The following is a 25,545-nucleotide window of genomic DNA, read 5'->3' as shown; positions in this document are numbered from 1 at the left end:
TTTCAGAGAGTACCACCCATAGGCATATGCATATACCATACGAGGTTTATCTTGAATTTGCCACTCTGCATTCTTATTCGAATCAGCTCTCCCTTTTTGGGGTAGACCCTCGGACTACACTGGTGTAATGCAATATCAAAAACGAAAATCAACGAGATCACTTCAAATGGGCACATAAGCAAAACAGCAACAAATCCGCTTAATCTTTAATTAATCGAACAAAAATATTATTTTTTCATAATCCACCATTACATTTTGGAATACTACCCAAAAACAGTGGAAATCTCAAAAAGAAATGTGTTCGATAATTTATATAGAGATTCTTGAAGAAAATTTAAGTTTCCCGCTTTGTTTTCTTTAATTATTAATCGCACAGAAACGAGTTTCAATCAATTTTTTCCACTATCTTGCAGTATTTCAGTCGCCTAATATAAAAGCGAAAACTCGGTTTACATTTGCGATTTAGGCCCTAATGAAAGATCTGTGTGAGATTTACGTATCCAAAGAAAAATGCGAAGAGTGGTCAATTTGACAAACACAAAACTGATTCAAGATAATCATCTTAAGATGTAGCGTGTAGTCATTAATGGCAAACTCTCGACAAACATGATTACGGCCTAAAAGCCAATTGTCAAAATCCACTTTGAATGGAAAGGTAATTATTCCGAATCGCGGCTTTTTCGAAAAGAGGGTTAATTTCTTTTGGAAATGGTTCTAAATGGTCTATTTTATTACAAGCAATGAAAAAAATTCGGGGGGAAAGCTTTAAAGTAGTTTAAACTGGAAAAATAAGTTGTTCCCACTTACTTTACCAACAATGGCATTGTTCATGAGAAAATGACGTTAAGGGTGAAGGTAGTGTGATTCGGCTTTGCCGCATAGTTGAGTTCAAGGATTCGAAGCGGCGCAAAGCCGCTGAGAAACCGACGGACGAGGTGATTTTGATCTTGCTATCGAAGGGTGCAATCAAACCTGTAATCCACTCGTTTGCCCGGTATACTCAAACATAGGGGCTATCCCTAGTTTAAGGACATGCTGAACAGAGTCACAAGATGGCAGCTAAAATGGCTGCCGTCGTTTCTGCTTCTTCTTTTTATTTCATCGTCAAAATTAAAACATTGCATTGGCGCGCAAGACAAAATCGTTTGTAGCTTAAATGTCTTATCTCAGATTGCTTAGAGATTGTATCACTGTATGTAGGCATGTTAGCATATGCAGATGAATAGATTCTCTTCACGGAATTTTGATTCGTTTGAGAAATTTGTACCTTTTAATTTTTCAAAACAAATGAAACACGTGGTGCCAAAATCAGTCAGCTGATTGCTGAGCGATACGCTTGTGTGCGTGACATCTCCTATCGGTATAGAACGTTCTAGCCGCATACAGATGCTGAACGTAACCCGAACATAGCCGAACATAACCGAACCTTTGTTGTGATTTTGGCATCGCTTCACCTTAAGTCCGACTGAGCGGCAGCGAAGTCGGACAGCACTTGAATGAAGCGATGTGGCTACATTCGGCACTGACATTTTATTTTTGTAAATAAATACTATTGTTACTAAATAAAACATTGTTAATGCCTAATGTGGCTACGCCACATCGCTTTTTGCCATGCTGTCCGACTTCGCTGCCGCTCAGTCGGACTTAAACTAGGGATAGCCCCTATGTTTGAGTATACCGGGCAAACGAGTGGATTACAGGTTTGATTGCACCCTTCGTTAGCAAGATCAAAACCACCTCGTCCGTCGGTTTCTCAGCGGCTTTGCGCCGCTTCGAATCCTTGGACTCGACTATGCGGCAAAGCCGCATCGCACTACCTTCACCCTTAACGTCACTTTCTCATGAGCAATGCCACTGTTAGAAAGGTGAGTGGGAATAACTTATTTTTCCAGTTTAAACTACTTCAAAGCTTTCCCCCCGAATTTTTTTCATTGCTTGTTATAATATAGGCCATTTGGAACCATTTCCAATAGAAATTAACCCTCTTTTTGAAAAAGCCGCGATTCGGAACAATTACCGTTGGCTTTTAGACCGTAATCATATGTTTGTCGAGAACTGAAAAATTCAGAAAACTTCAAAAGGCTAAATCGTTTACATTCAGATCAATTTGTTACAATAAATGATTTGTTTTTTTTTTTGAAAGCGATGTAGTATTTACGCCATGCCTGCGATTGTAAAATCAAAACTCGCGTTACATATGTAAATATCTCATCCGTTAAAAAAATATGTAAATGATAATACAGTAAAGACCCGTTTTATCAGCCCCTTGGTGTATTTTATGCTGATAAAATCGGGACATTGATCAAATCGGGACATATATTTTTCTTTCTTTTTAAGAAACCGAAGCTCTTAAAATATTTTTTAGTCCCTAGATATAGCATCATAACCTTTCCTGATTATTTTGCTTGAATTTAATGGGGTCTGACAGTCCAATTTTTTTTTTGCATATTTCGATCTCTAAGATAAGAAAAATATGCTTAAGAAAATATTTAATCGAATTCAATTTGGTTCGTCTGCTATAGCCCATCAAACTACCAACTATCAATTTTCATATGAAGCTGATAAAATCGGGTCAAAAAGCTGATAAAATCGGGGGCTGATAAAATTGGGTTTTCACTGCATCCTACATAATTGAGAGCATTGAATGTCGCGATCAATTTGCTGTTATTTACACCAACTAATCTGCTGCTTTTGATAAATTGAACAACAATATATCATTCCCTAAAATGCAGATATTTGGAACCAATAATAATTGTTGTAGTTGTTTAGACCCTTCCTCAATGCTCGAGAGATAGAAATTGTCATGTACCCACATTTACTTCAAAGTAAACAAATGGCGCCTGGTACCGTTGATGGTTCTGCTGTACTTCAATGATGTACATGTAGTGCTAAAGAATGCATGACTGTACTTTGCATTGGTATTTCGTTTGATTCGCTCGATTGAAGATTGAAGATTTCTCCAACATTGGCATCCACTTTTTGTTGATTAGTACAGAAAGCGTTGGAATAGGCAGAACAAAATACAATGTGAATATTTTTTGAGCCTTGTGGCCTGTCATGTGTGAACAACTAAAATGTTCAAGATTGTTGATTTTCAACCGTCGATAACTTTAATTAAAAATTCCACAAAGGTTTCAAAATTCTCAATTTCTACTCATTTGTGGATACTACTGTGTATTCAAAATATCGAAAACTAAAGGCGCTGATTTTCTGGAATAAAGACGCGCCATCTTAATCTGTTGTTTACTATTCATCTGTCAGTATCATTCCAATCGAGCACGAGATTTGCAAAAGTACTCTATTGGGTCATTAGGCCATATTCTGCTTTTGATTTTTTCTGATGCAGCTGATGTTAAAGATACGTAATCGAACTTTTTTCACTTTTTTGTACGCTAAATAACAATTTTTTTTAAAGAAATTAAATTATCACGACCACACCTTCCATTGATCTACCTTGTTCCCTATCCTTTTGCAATATAAAACTCATTACAAAAAGTTGAAAAAAAATCCATCTTGACGCATCGGCGGACCCCCCCCCCCCCCTGCGCATTGCAAATATCAATAACTATTGATTTTCAGCGGCCAACAATTTCCCCTGCAAAATAAAATTCATTACTAAAAAGTGGAATACATTTTTATTTTCACGCTTCCGCGGACTCACTCACCTCCCCCCCCCGCGCTGAAAACGAACAAAACTACAAAACTTATTAACAAAAAATTAAAAAAAAAATCATTTTGACGCATCGGCGGACCCCCTGCGCATTGTAAATGTTCAAAACTATTATTTTTCAATCGCCAACAACTTTCCCTTCAACGTTATTGAGACATTCACCGAAACGTACACGCCGCACCAACAACTTACTAAGCGCCGCTCTAAAATTGCCAGCAAGTTTATTTTTGTAACAAGTACTCTGCTTATAATCGCAAGTCAGTCCCATGTGGATGGGGAATCCCATACAACATGGGACTGACTTACGATTATGGGCAGTACTTGTATTTGCTATTTGCAGTAGTAATAAACCTCTCATTTTGGTTTAAACGCAGGACAATTTTTAAAACAATTTGATTGATGAGTATACTGCCGTTCTACGCGTAATTGTCCCATGTGTATACGGAATCCCATAGCACATGGGACAGTTATGCTTATAGCGGCAGCATACTTAATGTAACAAGAAAAAAACTAATTTTAAAATATCGACAAATGTTCACACCTCTACTAACTTGTGGTCATAGCAGCTGTCAATTCTAAATAACTATCCGTATGTCAACTTTTGAAATGGTTCGCTCTCTCGGTTAATTTTTTTTTTTATTTTAATTATAGAGGTTTTAACCTTAAGGTCATTCGCCTCTTCGGGTTAGAAAAATCTCTTAGGAAAAATTTCTAACCTTATGTGCGGGGTCGGGACTCGAACCCAGGTGCGCTGCGTACAAGGCAATCGATTTACCAATACGCTACGCCCACTCCCCTCGGTTCGTTAATTTTTTTCATTCAAGAGAAAACTTTCGAACTGTGAAATTTTAGCTAAACGTTAAAAAAAATTGCCAAATGGTTCGCAGCCTTGGTAGGTATAGGTCGTTAGCTTTACTGATGACAAGTGTAAGGTAAACGCGGAAATGTGTGAATTGTTTTCTACCCAATTTTTAGTTTATGGTAACATTTAGTTGATGTAACATCTATTTTCAAGTGCAAACTCCCTATTGAATCTATCACAATCAACAAATCAAATTCAAATCCTGCATCAATAATTCACTTCTAAATTGGCGAGAGTTTCATGCAAAAACGCCCACGCCTCTATTTCAAAGCATACACAAACAATTCAAAGTATGCTCAGGATATTTTTGCACGAAAAACCAAGTCAGTACCCATAAGGAGAGATATTCATATCATCATTGGAATCAATGGAAAAGTCTTGAGCGGCTTAGCTACAGTATGCATCGTATTAGCAACTGTGACTAAAGCATAGTGGGGCATGATTTGAGATCTTCATCAAAATCAAATAAACCTGTCATCTTGTAATAGCTTTGGCGATAACTTTAAATAAATAAACCAATATACAAGAATTTAAGGCATTCTATCAAATACCTTAAGATATGCCTATCTTTTATAAATATTCTAATCGCATACGTTCATAAAATAGTTCATGAGGATTATCTACTAACGAGCTCTGAAGGGATCATTTTTTTACGATGGTATTCAGATTGGACTAAAATTCTATAAACAATTGTAAAAAATTGCATCATTTTTTGTTCACCGGATTTCGATAAATTGGAACCACTCCAGCTAAATCGTTATTAAGGACTACCCTAGGAAATCAAAATGTTTCTGTTCACTTGCGAGCAGGCATTGTAATTTTCTCTCACTCACGCGAGAAGAAGCTTATCCGATGTCCATCTTTTCCGAGATAAGATGAGTCGCAAAATTGTACGTCTCCACAAATAGCGTGAGAATGATTTTGCGGATAAAATTTATGTGACTTTTTCCTTCTTACCGGAGAAGGTGATAAAATTTAAATTTCGTGGAAATCAATAAAAACTTCAAAAAATGCACTTAATTACAAAGAAAAGCGGCAAAGAAGCATGATAGACTTGTTTTTTCGTGTTTTGGAATAACGTCAGGAAAGCAGCGAGCGAAAAAAGGATACCGTGATAAACCCATTCACTAATTCTCCGGCTGTTTTATTTATCCGGAGAAATAACACGTTGTATTTATCCGGAGAAGTTGTGTGAGTGCCAATAACTCTTCGTGTAAAATGTGAGTTTTTATTGTCGCAGTAGCAAACTATCCGGGCGCATTTACTCATATGAGCGATAAATGCAATGCCTGCGTACGAGGAATCTGTTTTTAAAAGTTAATAAAATTCATTTTTGCGAAATTCTAAAAAAACTTTTAGGACCACCCTAGGCTGTCTAATTTTCATTTTAGCGACCTTATTTAATCAAAATCGAGTTCAGCGCTCCAAAAATACTTTTACAAATATGTCAACGACTAGTACACGGGGCTACATTGTCTTTTTGGGGTGAAGTAACCAAAAAAACGGAGTCCAAATAGCTGGACTGAGGTGAGATGTTTGGGTACGCGAAAAATGTATGTGATTCGACAACCACTGCCTACCACACAACAACTGTAGTCAAACTTGCAACGGGGCTGTCGCGTTAGTTTTCACCCGAACTTTCGCATAAAATTGTCATTTGAAATGACTTCTTCCAGTCCTGCTCTGCCTGCGATTATTGTTCAGGAGAACCAACTATGATCATCAGAACGCTGTCCCCGGACTTCAGCGTATTTTTAACAACGTGGTGCCAGTTTTTGACTTCCATTTGACGAGAAATTCGATAAAAGCCAAAATATTATTCATCCTTAAATTCTCGACAAATATATGATTATAGTATATAGATATAGTTAATGAAAGAGCAAACTTTTCTCTTTTGTTTACTACCAACATCTGTGATTGGTGAGTAACGGTTTGTCCGAAATTTCCTTTCAAAGAGAATTTTGACAGTTTTCAGCTGCGTCACTAATCATATGTTTGTCGAGAATTAATTAGTTTAAGCAACCAGCATTGAGGCCAATGCGTGATGATACAACAAATGAACCCCTAAAGATCCCTGTTGTACACGTATTTTTTCTCTCAAAGTTAATCAACTTTCTTCCATATCTTGCCTGTGCGTTTTCTACTCGTAACTTGAGGTACTACTTGCAAATGGCAGCCATTCTTGCACTCAAAAAAATGTAAACGTTAAACCTAATGTGTGTATTTACAAGAAATATTAATCTTACATTCATATTTCATAACTTTGAGGCGCATAAAACCCGATTCTATAACGTACGCACATATAACTTATGTGTGTGCATACATAGTTTAAACAGTTCACACATAGAAGGTATGTGTGCGCGAGATAACATTAGCATTTCTTCTTCATATGGATTTTAAGTGGCTTGAAGCAAATAGAATTGACGTTTGGATTTTTATCAGTGTGTTCGATCTGTTTACAGATTCCTGTATCACTTTCGTTCGTTGTTCCTGGCAAAACTTCTCTCTGCCTTTTTAGCGTGCCGTATACCGAAGAAGCTTTGTTTCTCAACTTCCCTTAGCTCACCATATCGTTCCCTGCTCTGACATGTAGCCGCTGCAAGCATCGTGGCGAGGCAATTCGAGAATGCATTAATTTTTTTTGCGCAGGATTTCGAGAAAAAGATTGATGTCAAAAGATTTCAGAACCGTACCGGCGGACCGCACAAAAAGAAGCGTACCGATTCTAAATTGGCAGAGCTTTACTTTTATGTCCTTCCTGTCGATTGAATTTGAACAAGTCTGGATCATTTAGCGTAACGGACATTTGACATGACGGTTATTTGGCATAACGATCATTTGTCATAATGGTCATTGTCATAATTTTGTGAATTAATAACATTGAAGGTCATTTGGCATGATTTATTTTATCTCCAAGATAGCGGTCATTTGGCAGAACGGTCATTTGGCAGAACGGTCATTTGGCGCAATTTCTAATTTTACGTAAAGAAAGGACATTTAGCATAGCAGACATTTGGCTTAATGGACATTTGGTATAATTTTGAGAAGTGATCACACTCCGTGGGCTTGACGGTGAGACTCAGTCTAGAAATCTTTATGCTTAAAGATTTGTATATTGATCTTCATGATTCTGGCAGTCCCTAGAATCGAGTAGCCCAACGGCGCGTACTTCAGTTAGCGGATAGAAGCTAAGAGATACCCTGACGTCTGGCAGATTGAATTATTTTGTTTTTGACATTCAACTAGATCCAGACCGATGCAGTATCCTAGGGATTTTGGTTCATTATATTTAATCTAAAACGGTCATGTATTTTGCACAACATATATTCAAGTAGATTTTTCAAGTTATTGAGCCGCAGCAATGCAAATATTCAAAATTTTCCTAGTTTTGAAGAACCATCATCCACGCGGACCAAACCGTCAAATAAAGTGGCGAAGTGCCCAAAAATAAGCAATTACACACTCTCGATTGGTGAATGAGAGGTGTAGAGTCGAGTGAGTGATGAGTTTTTTTGATTTTCAAACTTCATGATTATTAGTGATCGGCAAGGGATTGATGGTTTCCACTTCCGAACGGAAGAATGACATGTTAAGTCTGCCGGGCGATGATCCATATGACCTTGGGCACGGCGATCGATTCATGAGGGGAGAAGATCATTGGACTATCATCTATAAGAGATCACCAGGTGTTATCTCTTAAATCACTCGAATTGTCGCCCTGACTCCTGAAAGTGGTAACACATCACTAACGGACCAGATTCGCGGCGTGTATCTATGTATACATGTATATACACATCACCATATTATCTTTTTCCACAAACTGTGGTTACATAGACATATTGTTCTATCAATAAAAGTGATTTTCACAATTGGTATGATCATGATTCGCAGGTTGGTCACTTTGTAGATGGAGCGCTCTCGGGTTAAATCTCCACTAGTTTGACCACTAGCCAACTGAAACCGAATGAATATTATTAATACACTTGAAATCCTTCGTTAACAGTTAATTTCATAACAAGATTAAAAAAAGAACTAGTGAAAAAACAACTTTTATTTATGAACAGCCAACAGTAGTACTGTTCGATCTACTTTTTCATCCCATTCTGCAGCGCAATCTTTCGTCGAGCATACACCAAGTCCTTAACCCTACCCCAACCCACACCCTGTTCCTCTCCCATGGCGTTTTGGTGGTCCGCATAAACTATTCTGCCATTAACACTCCTATCATCGGCCTTGGACTGACTTGCGCTCTCATTGCCCCTCCAAACGCTGCAAAATGAAAATGAAATTTTGAGAAGTGATCACATTGAATGCCTTCAATGTCCTTCGGCATAATTTTGGGTCGTCCTACTGCTGAATGTCCAATATTAATTAGCTTATTCTTATTATAAATATTTACGCCTAATGTGGCTACACCATATTAAATAACATTTACGCCTAATATGGCTACACAACATTGCTTCAAATCGTGTGCTGTTCGACTACGCTGTCGCTCCGTCGGACTTAAACTAATTCTTTGTCACTATGTTTGTGTAATCCGGGCAAAAGAGTGGATCACAGGTTTGCTTGCAGGGGGCCGTCGCTTTCGGCGGCGGGTTGGCGACCACGTCACCTTGGGCTCGATTTTGCGGCAAAGCCGCATTACACTGGATTCGCCAGTACTAGAGCTGTGTCCGATGATTCGATATATTTAAATTCATTCAACAAATTGGAAAATTTGCGGTATCTAGAAATAATAGTCAACTATCGCCCAGATCGATCGGTATGTAATTCGAAAGAACAGCTCATGATATAAAGAACGGTAACAAGGATAATTTTTATTATTGAAACGTTGTATGGACAACTAAAACTGGCGATCAAAATAATGATAACCAAAACAAATCATACGCCTGGAGGATTGCAGTTCTAGTGCGCTACATCAACAAGCCTCTGTAAAATCTACAATATACTTCAACGTAAGTCATAGACGAACAATCCATAATTGCAAAAATGGGCAAACACAAGAATTTGAAAAATGAAGCTCAAAAGAACTGCTCATATTTAAAAGAAGTCAAAATCAGTGAAGACCCGATTTTATCAGCCCCCGATTTTGACTTTCTCCGATTTTATCATCTTTCTACCCGATTTTGTCAGCCTCATGGGGTCTTCACAGTATCAGATAATGGAAAACAACACATTATTATTATTGCTTAGGGCAGATTTAACCTTACGGTTCATTAGTTGAAAAACTATACAATCATCTGTTATGCCAAATTACCTTCAGTGAGATCACTCAGTAGAATTATGCCAAATGATCGTTTTCCAGCAGCTAAACATATGCCAAATGTTCGTTATGCCAAATAACCTGCAAAATGGTCACTTCTCAAAATTACGCCAAATGTTCGTTATGCCAAATAACCTGCAGGATGATCACTTCTTAAAATTATGCCAAATGTCCGTTATGCCAAACTTTCGCTCTGCGAAAGGACATTATATCAAATGACCTTATGCCAAATGACCCACTCCCGTACCTAGGTTCCCTTTCGTACGCATAACGGTTAAATAATAAGTTGAATATGGGAACGTATACCTTATATCATTGCACGCTGTCATTGCGAGTATTAACTTTATTTAAAAAAAGTTGCTTTAAAAATATTGCCCAAGGGCAAGAAGAACGCCGCACTAGACGACCTTATTTTTCCCGGTCGTATGCCTTCCACTCTTTCCGCATTATCAAACATCACGCACACACAGGAGACGGGTTGAAACATTCACGTTTAACCGTCTTTTTTCCTTTTCTTTTACTATATCAACCGATTCGGCAATGACCGCAGCATAGTTTTTTTTGCTGTAATGTTGTATGTTTCTACTGTGGGAAGAGCAATCCGACAAGATTAGTTTGTATTATATGAGCGGCTTCCAAAGTTGGCGCACTTTCACTTACATGGCGCACATCGTTACGTAGGGGGGTGCATTTGACAAATGTTTGCAATTCGTGTACAATCTATTTTTTTCTTGGTTGGTTGGCAAGAGGATTCTCAAAGAAGTGATGGGATTACGCATTGTTGACCATTCGCTGTTTATTTAAATTGTACGTGAATCATTATGTGCTAATAATGTTACTAAGTTGCTACAATTAGCAAGTACGCCCAGTTACCAATACTATAATTATTGCAGAAGGTAGAGAGGTGAGCCAGTCACAATAAGGTTTTCTCGTTTCCCGCTGTCACGTATCGGTTTATATCTCGTACAAAAAAACTTCCCATTTATGTTTCAGTTACAACCCCCACAAATTGCAAAGTCACTGGCGCAGTTGAAAAATCTGTGTTCCTTTCAGTAACTAGCGAGGCGATGTAGTTGCGCCAGCTTGAATTTTTTTTTCAACTTTCGACACTGCGTCAGTTATGATTCAATCTATGTAGTATTTTTGAGGCTTTATTTCTTCTATTCATCCGTTGTTGTCGTGATACCTATAATGTTTGACAGACTGATGTTACGGATGCATCCATCGCGAGCGATGCTACGCCGCGACGCCTCCCGTAACTGACCCATCCATTCAGCACGTTTTTTACGTTCCACACCACCACCAGCATCGATATTGTGCAAACAACGCTCGTATTATTACGGCTAGTCTAGCAAATTCACACCAATATTCGTAACCGTACACCATACAACGCTCCTTTCGGTTATTATCCTTTCGCGTTTACTTTCTTTAGCCAGTAGGTTTAATTGTTTCGATTCTTGGAAGTTGTGCATTCGAAAGCATTTTTTTGTTAATCCGCTTTTTAATCATTTATTTTTAGACCAAACGCACGCCATCCAAGCGTAAAGACGCATTCCAGAAGGAAAGCGAAGAGCTGCTGAAAAACATGGGCATGGATCCGTCGGAAGAAGGTGGTCGTCGCCGTACTCGCGCAAGCACACGTGGTATCAATTCGACACCAGCCACTCCGGCGACTCCGCCGGCAAAGAAGTCCCGTATGGCGGCTACTCCCTCCCGACGGGGACGAGGGAAAAAGGATGATGATGAGGAAAAGTCACCCGAAGGCGATACCAAGACTCCCAAAAAGAGGGGACGGCCAGCCGCTAAAGACACGGAAGAGGAAGATGAAAAGAAAGATGACGAACAGGAGCCAAAGAAGGAGGAAGAATCAAAGGATGAAGCTGATGCTACGACAGAAAAGGAAGAAGCCAAAGCAGAGGCTGCTGCAGTGCATGATGAGGCAGAGGAAAAGGAAGCTGATAAGGTTGATGCTGTTGTAAATAGCACAGACAAAAAATCGGAGGAACCAGCTCCGGAAAAAATGGAAGTCGATGCTGAAGAAACAGAACAGAATGAAACTCAGGATGAAAAGCACACAGGCGAAACCACAGACTTAACAGCTGAAGAACCAGCCACGGAAGAATCTATTCCTGCCGCTGCTGTCGCCGAAGTTGAAGAGTCGGAACCAGTCACAGAGCCAGAGCCCGAGCAACCCAGCGTGGTCGCAGAGGAACCTGCTGCTGAAACACCCGCTGAAGAACCCCAGCAAAACTCGTCTCCAACACCACCTGCTGCAGAATCAGTTCCAGTTGAGGCGGAAGGTAACGGTAACTCTACGCCCGAAGAGGAGGACCCTGTCGTAGAAGAACCGGCGGTGGTAGCGAAGGAAGCAGTAACCCCCGTTAACGATGTCAGTAGCACAGAACCGGCCCAGAAGACGAATGACGTTGTGCCGGTGGAGAATAATGTGGAAGAGACGAAGCTGGATACTATTGGTGAGTTGTTTATTATGGCTCAATATATTTAATTGATGAGGGTGGGGAACCAGAAAATTGCAGAGGGATTAGCACAAAGTCCTGCGTCACTGTGACTTTCTACTCAGTTTGCTCTGCTATGGTTAGGAATTGATTTGGCCTGTGGAATAATTTAAATCGAGCAAGCTACGGATGCGATGTGGTGTAGTTGTAGAGAATCAATGCTTCAAAATGAGCAAATAAGAGAAACATTTATGACACCAAACGATCGAGCAGCCAATTTTCACGTGATTTGCTGCCGTAACCTACTTTTAACTCCAAAACCATCTCAATCATTCGCTTTCAAATTATGTCACTTGTTATGATGTTCAATAGATACCCTCCTTTTGGCACAATGCATTTTAGTTCGATGGTCAAAGTAGTCAACCAATTGTTCAACGGTTATATATGGGTAGGTAGGATTTAGTTGTCGTCGTGATCTGATACATTTTCGAGTATGGACTTCGCATTTCACGTTTAGTGTGTATTTTTCTTCTTGTTCAGAAGAATATCATGATGTACAGAGTTCGAAAGCAGTTAACAAAAAAAGGCAAACCCAAAGCCCAAAAATTCAAAATATATCCGCCGCAACAGCGAGATATTCATCTAAGAACTCGAATATCGGAATGATTTAGTTTAGTCTTTGACAATTCTGATACACAACAGAGGCATCAAGAGTAAAATTTGGAATACCTTAGAGCAATAAAACCAATGCATTTTAGTTTTCACTTGCATGTTGCACATTGTTTCAATTTTTACAACACGGATGATGACTAATGTCGTTTTCGATTGAGAACCTAGAAACTAACCCAGGTTAGTTGCTTCAAACGAACGTTTTTAATGAAACTGAGTTGGGTTCTCGCCAAACAGCGGTGGTGTGAGCGAACCCGAAATATATTTCAGGTTGGAACCCAACCCGGTTTTCAGTTCAGTGGCGCATAACCTAGGTTGGAAACTGGCTTCAAACAAACGGTTTGACAGCAGTTAGGTCCGAAACTGAGTTAGTTTCTGCTTCAAGCGAAAACGACATAATAAACATAAATGCCTTGCAGAAAACTAGTATGTTTAGCGTGCTTTCTGTCGTAACTGTCAACTCGCTTATTGTAGTGTCATAATAAAACTCCCTACAATTTTCCTGGTACAGACGATTATTGATAGCATATTATGCAAAGAAACAACTGGTAAACCGACCTAGTTGTCAACAAAGGGCTCTCATTGTCACTAAGGTCTATTTGAAAAAGTATGCAAGACTTGCCCAGCTTAAAGTACAATTTGAACATGAATGAAGAACGATTGACTGACTGGCTACGCTTTCGAGCACCATATGAATGAGCGGGAAGCGATCATTCTTATGGTTTTATTTACCACTTCAATAAAGACGACGATCGTACCCAATTGTAATGGTATAATAGGCCAGTTTGCAGAGCAGTAACCTGTGTATGTGTATGTGTGCCAGAAAGTACTACTGCTGAATACTTCCCGCGTGCCAGCTGTCAAAATACACTTTAAGGGGAAATTCCTGAGTGCACCTCATATTAATAGGTAAAACGGGATTGACAGAATCGAGGTTGACCAACGCCGGTTCATACGCCTTGCACTTTGATATCTCCCAAGTAGACCTGTGCGCCGCCGCGCCACGCCGCCGCCGCCGGTAATTTTTAACGTACGCCGACGCCGAACGGCAGATCGGCGGCGCGCCGCCGATGCATTTTTCCCGCGCCGACGATTCGCGAACTCTAAAATTGTTGACTCATAATTTTATCCACAAATCTAGGAACATTTTCCATGGGCCGGATATACGACGTTAACTGATTGATGATTTATCACATCTTGATCATTATTTGGTATTAGTGGTCGTCAATTGGATTACAAAATTAAAATAATCTTGATATTTTCTCGAAAACCATTACACGACACTCGTTATATAATTCAAAGATCCATTCTTGCTTCGTCAACTAGTTATGATTGTGAGCATATAAGTTTCAATTCACCATTCGTGTGCGTGAAATGGTCCACAAATTAAAAAAAAAACTTCCACTTTCAAGATATATGTGCCTGAAATTTACAATTATGTGCCTGATCCTAATCTTTGCCCGTAATCAATTTCACTGGAACGCAGTGTATTATTCATTGATTTTTTAACCGATTCTTAATTCCTAATATGCTACACACGATTCACCAGTCGAGTTCGTGAACAGTCATGAACAGTCATGATGTAATTCATGAAGTAATTAATTTTCCACATAATCTTATTATACTTACGTAAACAATTACAAGGAACTCAGACTATAATTCATGGATTATTCGCTCTGCTTTTTGGTTTTGAAATTTCTATGTGAGCTATTGTGTACAACTGCTAGCAACCAGTCTCATAGGCACGAGCATTAGATACAAAGACATTACTAGGACCTGTAACCCTGTTATTTCTTTGTTAAAATTCAGAGAAATGTTCGGAATTAAATGAAACTGCGCTGAGCAAAATACATTACCTAGCCAAAATTCATGTCCGTGAAATAATTTAGAAAACTATAAGACACGTGACTCTGTGTAAAAAATCCAACGGTAAGCTCAAGATTAAAATATCACGATAACACGACGAGAATTTACGAAAATCGTTGCACGTCGTTCAATTCTTGACTGTTTTAGTCAATAAAGTTAATACAAATCAATGTTTCATCGAGTTATGAATTAGAATCATAAAAATATTAAACATATTCAGACACAACGACCTACTAAACATTTCAGTATAATGTCTTTTTTTACGTGAACTAGTTTTGTGAAAACACAAAATTTATTTTTAATACGAGGTTTATTTATATTTTTTTTCCCGAAGAATAGTTGAGCAAAGTGATCTTGACTTTTCGCGACGCTGGTGCACAGATTTGGCGATGCAGAGGGTAAAATTTCTAGTCTCATAAATTATTCATCGTGTGATCTAGCCCCACTCAAGAAAGATTTTCAGTGTCAGTTGCACCAGCCCGGTATCACAGACAAATAAGACGTAACACGAGATGAATTTTCATCACTCGTAGAAAAAACGGTCGATTTCAATTACAAATCGGTGGCGTTAGTGAGATTTTGACACAGAGCTAATTGCGTTACTTAGTTTCCGCACCCACTCGAAAACGTTACGGTCTTTTTAATCTCATGCAAACCAAAACAATTAACAATTTTACAATATGGGCCGGAAATGTAAAATTCATTCTTGTCGAAGTGCCCAAGGTGGGAGTTGTTCACAACCATTTCTTAAGTTACAACACGATGACGATCGGTGAGTAAGCACATAACTGCCGTTCTACGCCCAATTGTCCCATGTTGCAAAACTGGCAACTGAGAAAAACGCGATTGAAGATGAAAATTGTATTAGCAATCTGGAGGGAAACGGCGTAACAAATAAAGTTTTATTGTCTAGAATTACGTTCATAGCTATCGTTTTCAATATAATCAGTCCAGTTTTTCATTATAGAGATCCAATTAACGTTAGTTTTTACGAAAAATGTTAAGTGGGACTGTTATGCCGAGAAATCGAACGGAAACCGGAAAATTCTACGCATATCAGTCCCATAACGATCTATGAAAACGATGCTCATGAATCATTTTTTTTTTTACAAAAGTGTATGTCGTGAGTTTTTCTGTTACTCGGTTCTGGTTTTTTGCTTCATCAAAATTGGAAATAGGGTAAAGTACCTATTTTTGCTCTATTTAGAAGTATACCTCACGAAATCATTAATTACTCTGACTACACTCGATAGAGTGCATATAATTTGGCATCCACAACCTTGCTTCGTTCTTAAAAACCAATCTAATAACATAAATGGCCTAAAAACGTTGAAACGCTAGTTTTTGATCGAAACAAAAGCTCCAATCGAGTGTCCCAATTGTCGCCCTACCATTTGACCCAATGTGTTGAACAAAGATAGCAAACGCTGCACTAACCAACGGCTTCAAATGGGTTGCATGATAATAGAAACATTTCGAAAATAGGCTCATTATCCTAGATGCGTTCGCCATGTTATGCAAGCGACGATAGTGATGAAGAGCTTTACAGGATTGTTCTCACTGTTGTGATTAATATTGCCACTACCATCTCTTTTTTAATGAACTTGTATTTTTCCATCATTTTTTTCAGTGTTCGACATCTAGCGTAATGTACTTCTTAACTAAACGCTACGTAATTATTTTTTATTGGGCGCATTTTTGGGATTTTTGTTAGTGGGACAATTATGCGTAGAATATCAACAATGGGACAAACAGACTTGGTATTTTTTCACGAAGTTTTCGAACAAACTGTATGATTTGGATGTTTTTTCTGAAAATATACATCAAAAAGGACTGTTTGAAAATGACCAAAAAGCAACATGGGACAATTATGCGTAGAACGGCAGATAACAGGACGTTAGTAATTTAATTGATTCGGTGTATCGAATGTATGCAATGGATTAGAATTCGTTGGTCCCCGGAACTGCTGGAGAAATTGGCGGAGTGCAGGTGCTACAAAAGCTAGAGAACGCTCAGACCATTTTCAATCAGACTTGTTTGGTGATCAGTTTCAACCTAACAGGAGCTAACACGTCAAGTCGTGGAATGATTATGATTGATAGTAACTGTGTATTTAGGTTTCGTCAGGGTGTAGATCTGTATTATTCCAGCAAATCGAGCATACTTTGCACTCAAGATAGAAGCAGATCGTACGTTGTAAGAAAATGTAGTGCCAGGGAATCGTATTCCTTATCATTGGCGATTTTGTACTTACAAGAAGTAAAAGTAAACACCAGCCTGGAAAATGAAGTAATGTGTCTACCTTGAAAGGTGTCCTTACACGATCATTAAAAGTGACATTTCTGCGCAGTAATACCAATAATAACGCCTCGTGTTAGGGTACCTGATATCTTCTTCTTCTTCCAATTCTGTTTATTTTCCGTCGGCCTATTTCCGCTACGAGGCCAAACACCGACGCCAGAGAGGTGACACTCCCACTATCTGGATTGGATATCGACCCATCAACTCAGATTTTTCTCACCTCTGAAAAATCTCAACGACCTCGACTGGGATTGAACCCAGACCAACTGGGGTGGGTGGCGGTCACGGTTACCACCCAACCATCGGCGCCGTCTACCTGATATCTGCGGGATTCTAAAAGAGCGATGGTAAACAATCCAGGGACAACTTGACAGATAGTGCTTGTTTCATATATGCACCACCGATTTGATGGAGGCGCTAGTATGCCTTCTCTGTATGAGTACCACGAACAACGAAACGAAAAAGTTTCAAGAGAAAAGCGTGTTTCGTTATGTTATGAATGAATGTTTGTGTGTTATGAACGCCGTCAATGCGACTAGAACAACATTTAGAAAAAGCTTATTCCAAAATGTGAATAAAGAAAACTATTATTAGAGAATAAATTTATCCCTAACTGAAAACCGTCAGCAAAGTTACATAAATCTTATTATATATTAAGCTGGAAGTCGTTGTTTTTAACAACCGGCTCTCTTCCTTCCTAAACATGTTTTGGTTTTCTTGTTGTGTGAAGTTTGAAACCGTTAAATCATTGGTGCTTTTTATCTCGAGAAAAGTAAATGAAAAACATTTTTGCCAATGAAAGTACATCACCACCAAGCTTACCCATTCGTTTTGAATAGAATTTGTGTTTTTATTAGAATTCTAGCAGCAAAAAGAAATGGTAGAAATGGTAGAAATGCTTAAATTGATTATTTTCCACAGATATGGGAAATAATAAATGGGATGCGCCTTTTTCAAATTTTGCTCCATTCGAGCCGCCATGACATCACCAAATCACCCCAAAATTTTCTTATGAATTCGATATATGGGAGCTGTCCCCGGGCTTACGGTAAAGATGACTAAATAGAAACAAAAAACAATGAAACGACAACAACAATTAATTTCCTCAAACAAAACAAAAACTGTTTTACCGTTGCTTAATATCCCAAATATAGAACAATAAATAATTATTATGGGTCATTGAAATACAGTCGTTACTCTGCATTCTTCAAATTTGTCCATTGCAATCATTATTTCATGCGAAGTCGTAGTATGCGACATCGCCAATTTTTCTATTTCGTTCTTTAAATTTTACAACTGTAAAAATAGTTCCACCTTTCATTTATTATCTTGCATTTGGCAAGCAGGGTGGTCACTATTGGAGCATCAGTTGAAAAAAAAATTGATATGGTTGCGAGAATTAGCCGCCGATTAAAAATGCATCGGCGCACACCTCTACTCCCAAGGCAGATTTCAGCTGCCGAGTTACGAAAACCGTTTTCAGTTGATATAGCTCGACACTGAAAATCCGAGTAACTGCACTCGAGTCCTATTCGTCTCGGATTTACTATCTGCCAGAGTGGATAAAACAGCCATTTGGCATAAGATCGTTTGGCATAATGGATGTTTAGCATAGCGAGCATTTGATGGACGTTTGGTTTAATTTTGAAATGTGACTGCATTGTGGGTCATTTGGTTTAACGGACATTTGGTATAATTATTTGTACCTTATAGAAAACGGTAATTTGGCATAATTTTGCAAAGTTATTGAACTGAACGTCATTTGGCTTAATTATTTGTATCTTCAGAGAACATATCACGTCTCAAGATTATTAAAACTCCTGCCTTATAAAATTTCTCCATGCGCCTGAGCCTTTTCGCTAGCGAGTTGTCGCTTTTCAAAACAGCGTTTCAATAACTAAAATTATTCGCTTACTATCCTTATTTATATCATGAGCAGTGTTTTTAAATTACAAAATTCCTGTCCAATTATGGTATCTTATAATCCAGACTACAATTAACACCTTTATCATTACTGGGTTTCACAATTTTTTTAATAACAGCTTATTAATGTTTTTCACCGACTAAACAACCGCAGTCTATACTGCTCTAGTGTTTGAGGCGGAGCTAGTGTGATGCAGCCAAAGCTGAGGATTGTCGATCACATCACGAGACGTCGACAAAAATCAAAATGTCTTCAGAAATCTTTCCTTTAATAACGCAAATGAAAGACTTATCAGTAGAACCACGTAGTATAAGTAAACATGAATACGACAGTAGAGTTGTGGTTATTTGTCTCCCACTCTCCAACACACTCATAAGTATATGTAGACAGGACACTCAGGAGTGACATGCAGTTTGTTTGGGGAGTATTGTGACAGGAGGACACATTAGAAAAAAATGACAATCGCAGCTTCTGGTGCTTGTTTGGTGCAGCACCCTAGGCAAGGGAGAATTTTAGATGAGAGAACTGTTCGGAGAGTTATCCAAGCGGTTGAGACTCTTCATACATGATTCTTTGTAGTGTGTTATTTCAGGCTCGCCAGTTACGCACGGGAAGCCATATCTATCGCACAGTATTGATGTGGTATAGGGATATGTTTCACCCCTGAATGCGGCTTTGCCGTATAACCGAGACCAAGGATCTGAACGGCGCAAAGTCGCAGAAGATCCGTCGAGCGATGTAAGCGCTGTGATCCACATGTTTGCTCGAATTTCTCAAACATATGGGCTATGAATTGGTTTGAGTTCACCGGGGCGGCAGTGATATTGTACAGCAAGCAAAATGAAGTTAAATGGCGTCAATACTATTTATTCCATTTCATCAGCAACAAAAATAATAAAGCGTCGTTTAGCATAATTTGAACCATACATTAACTGGCCATAACCGCAAGTCAGTCCCATGCTCTATGGGATTCCCTATCTACATGGGACTGACTTACGATTATTGGCAGTTAAATTCTCTATTATATTAGGCGTTGACGCTATAATAACATCGTTTGAAAGAAGAATCAACCCTTATATTTAAGTAAACTTGGCAAACGAGCAGATCAACAGTTCGCTTGCGAACTTATTTGGCATGTAAATCCAAAAAACTGCTCATGTTTGAAAGAGGGAATCAATCCCTAAATTTGAGTAAACCGAATAAACGAGTGGATCACCCGTTCACTGCGAGGGTTATTTGGTATACAAATTGCTCATGTTTGAAAGAAGGAATCGTTCCTCATGTTGCTGGCAAACTGTTGTTGGTGTAGATGTCGTGAACGAATGTTGTTCCAAAGACGACGGAGCCGGTGGAGTGGTCTTCAGACCACGATGATGATGTACTCTTTACCCACACAGTTTCGAGACATTGCCCAATCCTTTTATTGGAATTGAGCTTGAGCTTGAGATTGCTACTCCGTTATCCATCTGGACTAGCTGAAGTTACACAGGGAATCCGTAGATAATTATGTTTGTGGGAGTAGCGAAACATTTTTTAATGTGCAACTCCTGGTAATCCTAAAGTGTTTATTGATCAACACACTTGCCGGCCAGGCCCGAATGTAGATCGCGCAAGGAAAGGGAAGCAATGTTAATTCGATGCTTGCTTTTGCTAGAGGCCGTATATATTACTGCGCACTCCACAAGTATCACGGGAAGAGGATATTTGTTAGTATACTGCCTATACTCGTAAGTCTTTCTTTCTTCTTTCTGTTGTGGGCTGTGACTGTTGACAGTCCACTGGTGTTGAGGGCTAGTTGCTGTGACTATATGCCCTGTGATTGCTGGATCGGACCGTTCATCGATATTATATATCGAGTTTTGCTTCTCGTGCAAAATTGCAAATCCCCTTCAGAGTGTTGATGTTTCTTCTAGACAATAGATCCTCTAGGTTGTTGTGTGTTTGTGCAAAATTGTACTTCTGTCTGATTGCATTGACTTTGGTACAACCCATAATCAAATGTTCTGCTGTTTCTAGTTCATGACATGTGTCACAGTTGGGGTCGCTTACTATCTTCATCTTTGCCAACCAGTATTTGGACCAGTCGTGTCCCGCCATTAATCTGTTTAACAGTCGAATTTCTTTGTTTTTTTAAATCTAAACCAGTGAACCAAGGTTGTTGTGAAAAGATATCTTGTAGCCTATAAAATTGTTTCCCTTTTTCCTTTGCATAGTTGGTATACCACTCGTTAGTTTTGTAGTGCTTCTCCTGTTTTAGTATCCAGTATACATCCTTATATGAGATGGGGTTGTCCATTTTGAGTCTTACCTCATCTCTGGTTCCCAATTTAGCTAATTTATCCGCTATATCGTTCCCTTTAATATCCACATGACTAGGTATCCACTGGATTGATATGTTCCATCGTGCTGCTATTGTCAATATGTTGTCTAGGACTGTTTCTCTGTTTGGTGAGTTTCTTGTTGTTTCTAATATTTCACATGCTGAACGAGAATCTGTGAAAATGACCTGATTCTTTAATTTCTTCGTTTGGATTAATTCCATTGCTGCTTGTACTGCTAATATTTCTGCTCCGGTGATACTGACTTCGTTTATCAATCCGATGGATATTCTTTTCTGGATGCTTTCGACGAATATTCCTATACCGCATTTATTTCCTTCTTTGGATGCGTCAGTGAATATTCTACCTCTACTTTTGTATGTTCCATGCATAGCAAATAATGCCAATTGTTTTAGGTGCACTAAGCTAGTGGTATTTTTTGCCATTGTTAGTCCGTCGAGAGAGGCTTTTATACTAACGTTTAGCTTGATATTGCAGTTCTTGGCTATGGGCATTACGCAATCAAACAGTCGAAAGTGTTTGTAGTACACGAGTTCCATATACGTTAGCTGTGATCTCTCCGTGTCGTTACTGATGTTGGACTCCATCATTTGTTTTCCAACCACTGTCTGTTGTGCTATATTTCTTGCGATTTCTGTACCCGTTATATATTCCTGTCTTATCGCGTGTGGTTCCAACCCAGCGATAGCTAACAGTGTATTTATTGGTGTGGTTTTGGTACACTCTGTAGCTTTCCGTATGCTGTGATTGTTGAGTATTCCAGTTTGTTTTTATTCGAAGTTGCTGCATTGTAATAAACCGTTGATCCGTATTCCAATGAACTTCTAATCAAAGCCTTGTGAAAGTTTATCATTGTTTGAGGGTGTCCACCCTGTTTAGCTCCACTTATTACTTTGATCATGTTTAAGCGATCGTTGGTTTTGTTTCTTATCTCCTTTATGTGTCCATTAAACGAAAGTGTTCGGTCCATAGTGACCCCCAAATATTTGTGGATATCTACCGTTTCGATGAGCGTGCTGTTTATGTTATATTCTATCTTTTGTCCTCCTAATTGAAAGAGTAATGTCTTCGTCTTCGTAGGGTTTGGTCTTAGATATAGCTGTTGGCATTTTTCGATGAATAAATTTAAGTACCGTTGTCCTATTTCGTTGAGTTTTTCAATGGACTTAGCGGCCACAATGATACCGAAGTCGTCGGCAAACTGTACAAGCTCTACTCCTTCTACTACTATTTCGTGGAGCATCTTTGTATACAAATTAAATAGTGTAGGGGATAATACATCGCCCTTTGGAAGTCCATCACAAATAATCTTAGAAATCTTTTTTTCCACTGGTATTGAAAGTTATCGTTCGGTTTTTTAGAAAAACTATTATCCAGGATATGATTTCCGACTTTATATCTTCCTTTCGCATAATTTCTTTCAGTGTTGTTGTATTTACTGTATTGAATGCGTTACTTAGATCCACGAATATGATCGCTGTTCGTAGCCCTTCTCGCTTGTTGTGTTTGACTTTGTTGACTACATAAGAAACGCATGTGTTTGTCGATAATCCAGCTCTGAATGCGAATGTCTTCTCTGGTAAGACATTTTTTTCATCCAACGTTATTTTGAGCAATTGTAGAACTGCTGTGTATATTATTTTAGTACAGTTAGGTAGCAGTGAGACTGGCCGTTTCCCTTCCAATTGGCTCTGGTCTTTTCCTGCTTTGGGGATTGCTACTACCTTTATATGTTTTAGTTGTTCATCTGGTTGGCTTCGTCTCCATTGCCTATTTAAATCCTTTATAACTTCTGTTACTCTAGGGTCTAGAATTCGAAGCATTTCATATGTGATTTTGTCCTCTTCTGGTGCAGAATTTCCTTTTTTTGATTTTAGTATTTGATACCATTTTTCCTTGTTTAATATATCATATTCTACTTCGAAACCACAAGTATAGTTATCTTCCATAGTCTTATTAGGTCCAAAATGGCAATCTAAGAATCTTTCTGCCATTGTTTCGTCGTCTCGCATCGGATTGTTTTCCTTTTTGTATACTTTTTTTCCTGTTATTCTTCCTACCATTTTCCAGAGCTCCCTTGAGCTTGTTAGTGGACTTATCTGTTCTACAAATTTGTCCATTTTTTTTGTTTGCCCTGTTTTTTCAGTCGTTGGAAGATCGCCGCTGCCTTTTTAAGTCTAATCAAATTCTCCACGCTTGCGACACGGTTAAATACTCGTCTGACCTCTCGTTTTTCTTTCCATGCTTCTTCGACTTTTTTCGACCACCAATATTTGGGTATGAAGTTATCTCGTTTGCGACTTTTCCTAGTGACTTTTTGTACCTGTACCGTCCTTCCAACTGTGTCCTTCCAATGTTTTCTGCATCCATCTCAGCCAGATTCTGATTTATCTGCCGGCTGATGTGTATCCATCGCCCTGTCGGTGATGCTGTGGTATTTTCAAATGTCGTTTCTATTGCTAGGTGGTGACTTTCTACTCCATAGTCCAGTACTCTCCAATGCAATAGTCCATATATCTCGGGTGTACAAATAGTTATGTCTATCGCTGTAGACCGCTTGTTTAATTGGATTGGTATGAACGTACTGTTACCGTCATTTAGTATCATAAAACTGTAACAATTTATTAGATCCATTACTACACATCCTTTTCTGTCACATAGGTCGTCTTCCCCTGACACGTGGTGTGCATTCCAGTCTCCTCCGATGATGATTTTCTTATACTGCTTTAGCTTTTCAAATATGAGGATAATATCTTCTTCGAGTTCCTTTATTTGTATAGATGGGCTGATATAAATTGAAACTATAACAATATCCCATTTCGGTAAACTTGCTGCGACCGCTTGCGTACTGTTTGATAGGTTGGGTAGGGGTATCCGAGTAAAATTGATCGAGTTCTTCAAGTATATAGCGGTACCTCCATAACCGTCATCCCTAGAATTGTAAATTCCGTAGTACTTGGAAATTCGATACCGTGTAGTGGTTTCCTGACTATCCTGAGTCCATGTCTCCGATATTAGTGCCAACGTGTAGTCTTATTCCATTAGTACTCTTTGTAGTTCTTCTTTATGCTTATTCAAGCTTTGTACATTACACTGCAATATTTTTAAGTCTTCACCCATATCTATTTTAAAATTTCTTTTTTCTTTTGTTGCTACACTTTTCTATTTTTTTCTCTTTTTTTTCCTTATATTATTGATTCAGCTAAGTTAAAATGTTTCTCTGCACACTTTCGAAATATTTCTTTCGCGTTTTCCTCTATGTTTTGTTCTTCGATGAATTCCGCATAGAAGCTCATCATTGCTGCTTTGAATTGATTTACCGCGGTTGTGGTTGCCTTCCGTGATGCTTCTTCTACAATTTGATTCCATTTCTCTGTGGTGTCCACTTTATGCGGGTTGTTCAATCCGACTCCATTTAGTGTGTTGTCCGTTTGTTTTCGATAGTTTCCTGATGGCCCTGTTGTATGCTCCATTTCTATTTCTGTGCCCGAGCGTTTCCTTTTGTTCTGTTTGCTTTTTTCCTTTTCCTGATATACTTTCACCGCTGGGGTAATTCTGTTTCTCGGCAAGTTTGTTCGTTGCCACTGCTGCGTTGCCGTTTCGCTAACGTTGGAAACTCGTCAAGTTTCATCACAGGCTCGAAGGTGTTGGAAGTGTTTATCGGTAGCAATTCTTTTGCTTCGATGTACGTAAAGTTTTTCGTTGCCATCATATTCTTTGCTTTTTGCTGCATCTCGTGCTCGTTGCATTCTTTGCTACCAGTGACATGGTTGCCAGATTTAAAATGCAAACACCTCAACTTTTTTTGACATTCTTCTTTGATGTTCTCATCATGTTTTTCCGTACAGTGTATCTTCTCGCACCTTGGCAGTTTGCCTCTTTGTGATTGTACCTTAGACAGCGCGTACAAAATACTACTTTCTGAATAAATGGTCTAATCTTACTCACGCCTAATCTTACTCATTCAGGAAATATCCGCAGGGATCCCAGTAATTACTCCCGAGATGCAGACCAAGTGCTTCGGAATGTTTGTTTTGTATATGCCTTCTTCGTTGTTGATAACATCTAATAGTTGATTAGCCCTGATGAAACTGTTGAGAATCACCATAATTTTATTGCGACCGATTTGTTTCATATCGATTATGTGTTTTTTGAACATCTCCATTCCTCTTAGTTTGGCCCCTAGCGTGTATCT

The 25,545-nt window shown here is 38.8% G+C and overlaps 1 protein-coding gene across 3 annotated transcripts in view; it reads left to right on the top strand.

The window, feature by feature from the left end:
- LOC131685153 (enolase-phosphatase E1) overlaps window positions 1-25,545 on the top strand; it is a 79,209-nt gene that overhangs the window by 38,105 nt on the left and 15,559 nt on the right. For all 3 annotated transcript variants that reach the window (XM_058968643.1, XM_058968640.1, XM_058968641.1), the window contains exon 2: window positions 11,315-12,269. In XM_058968643.1, coding sequence (XP_058824626.1) covers window positions 11,315-12,269 — 955 coding nt within the window. The remainder of the gene's footprint in view (window positions 1-11,314; window positions 12,270-25,545) is intronic.

Source organism: Topomyia yanbarensis, chromosome 2 (genome assembly GCF_030247195.1).
Source record: "Topomyia yanbarensis strain Yona2022 chromosome 2, ASM3024719v1, whole genome shotgun sequence".
NCBI classification, from domain to species: domain Eukaryota; kingdom Metazoa; phylum Arthropoda; class Insecta; order Diptera; family Culicidae; genus Topomyia; species Topomyia yanbarensis.
Note: the sequence above shows the minus strand (reverse complement) of the source record. Positions and strands in the feature narration are given on the sequence as shown.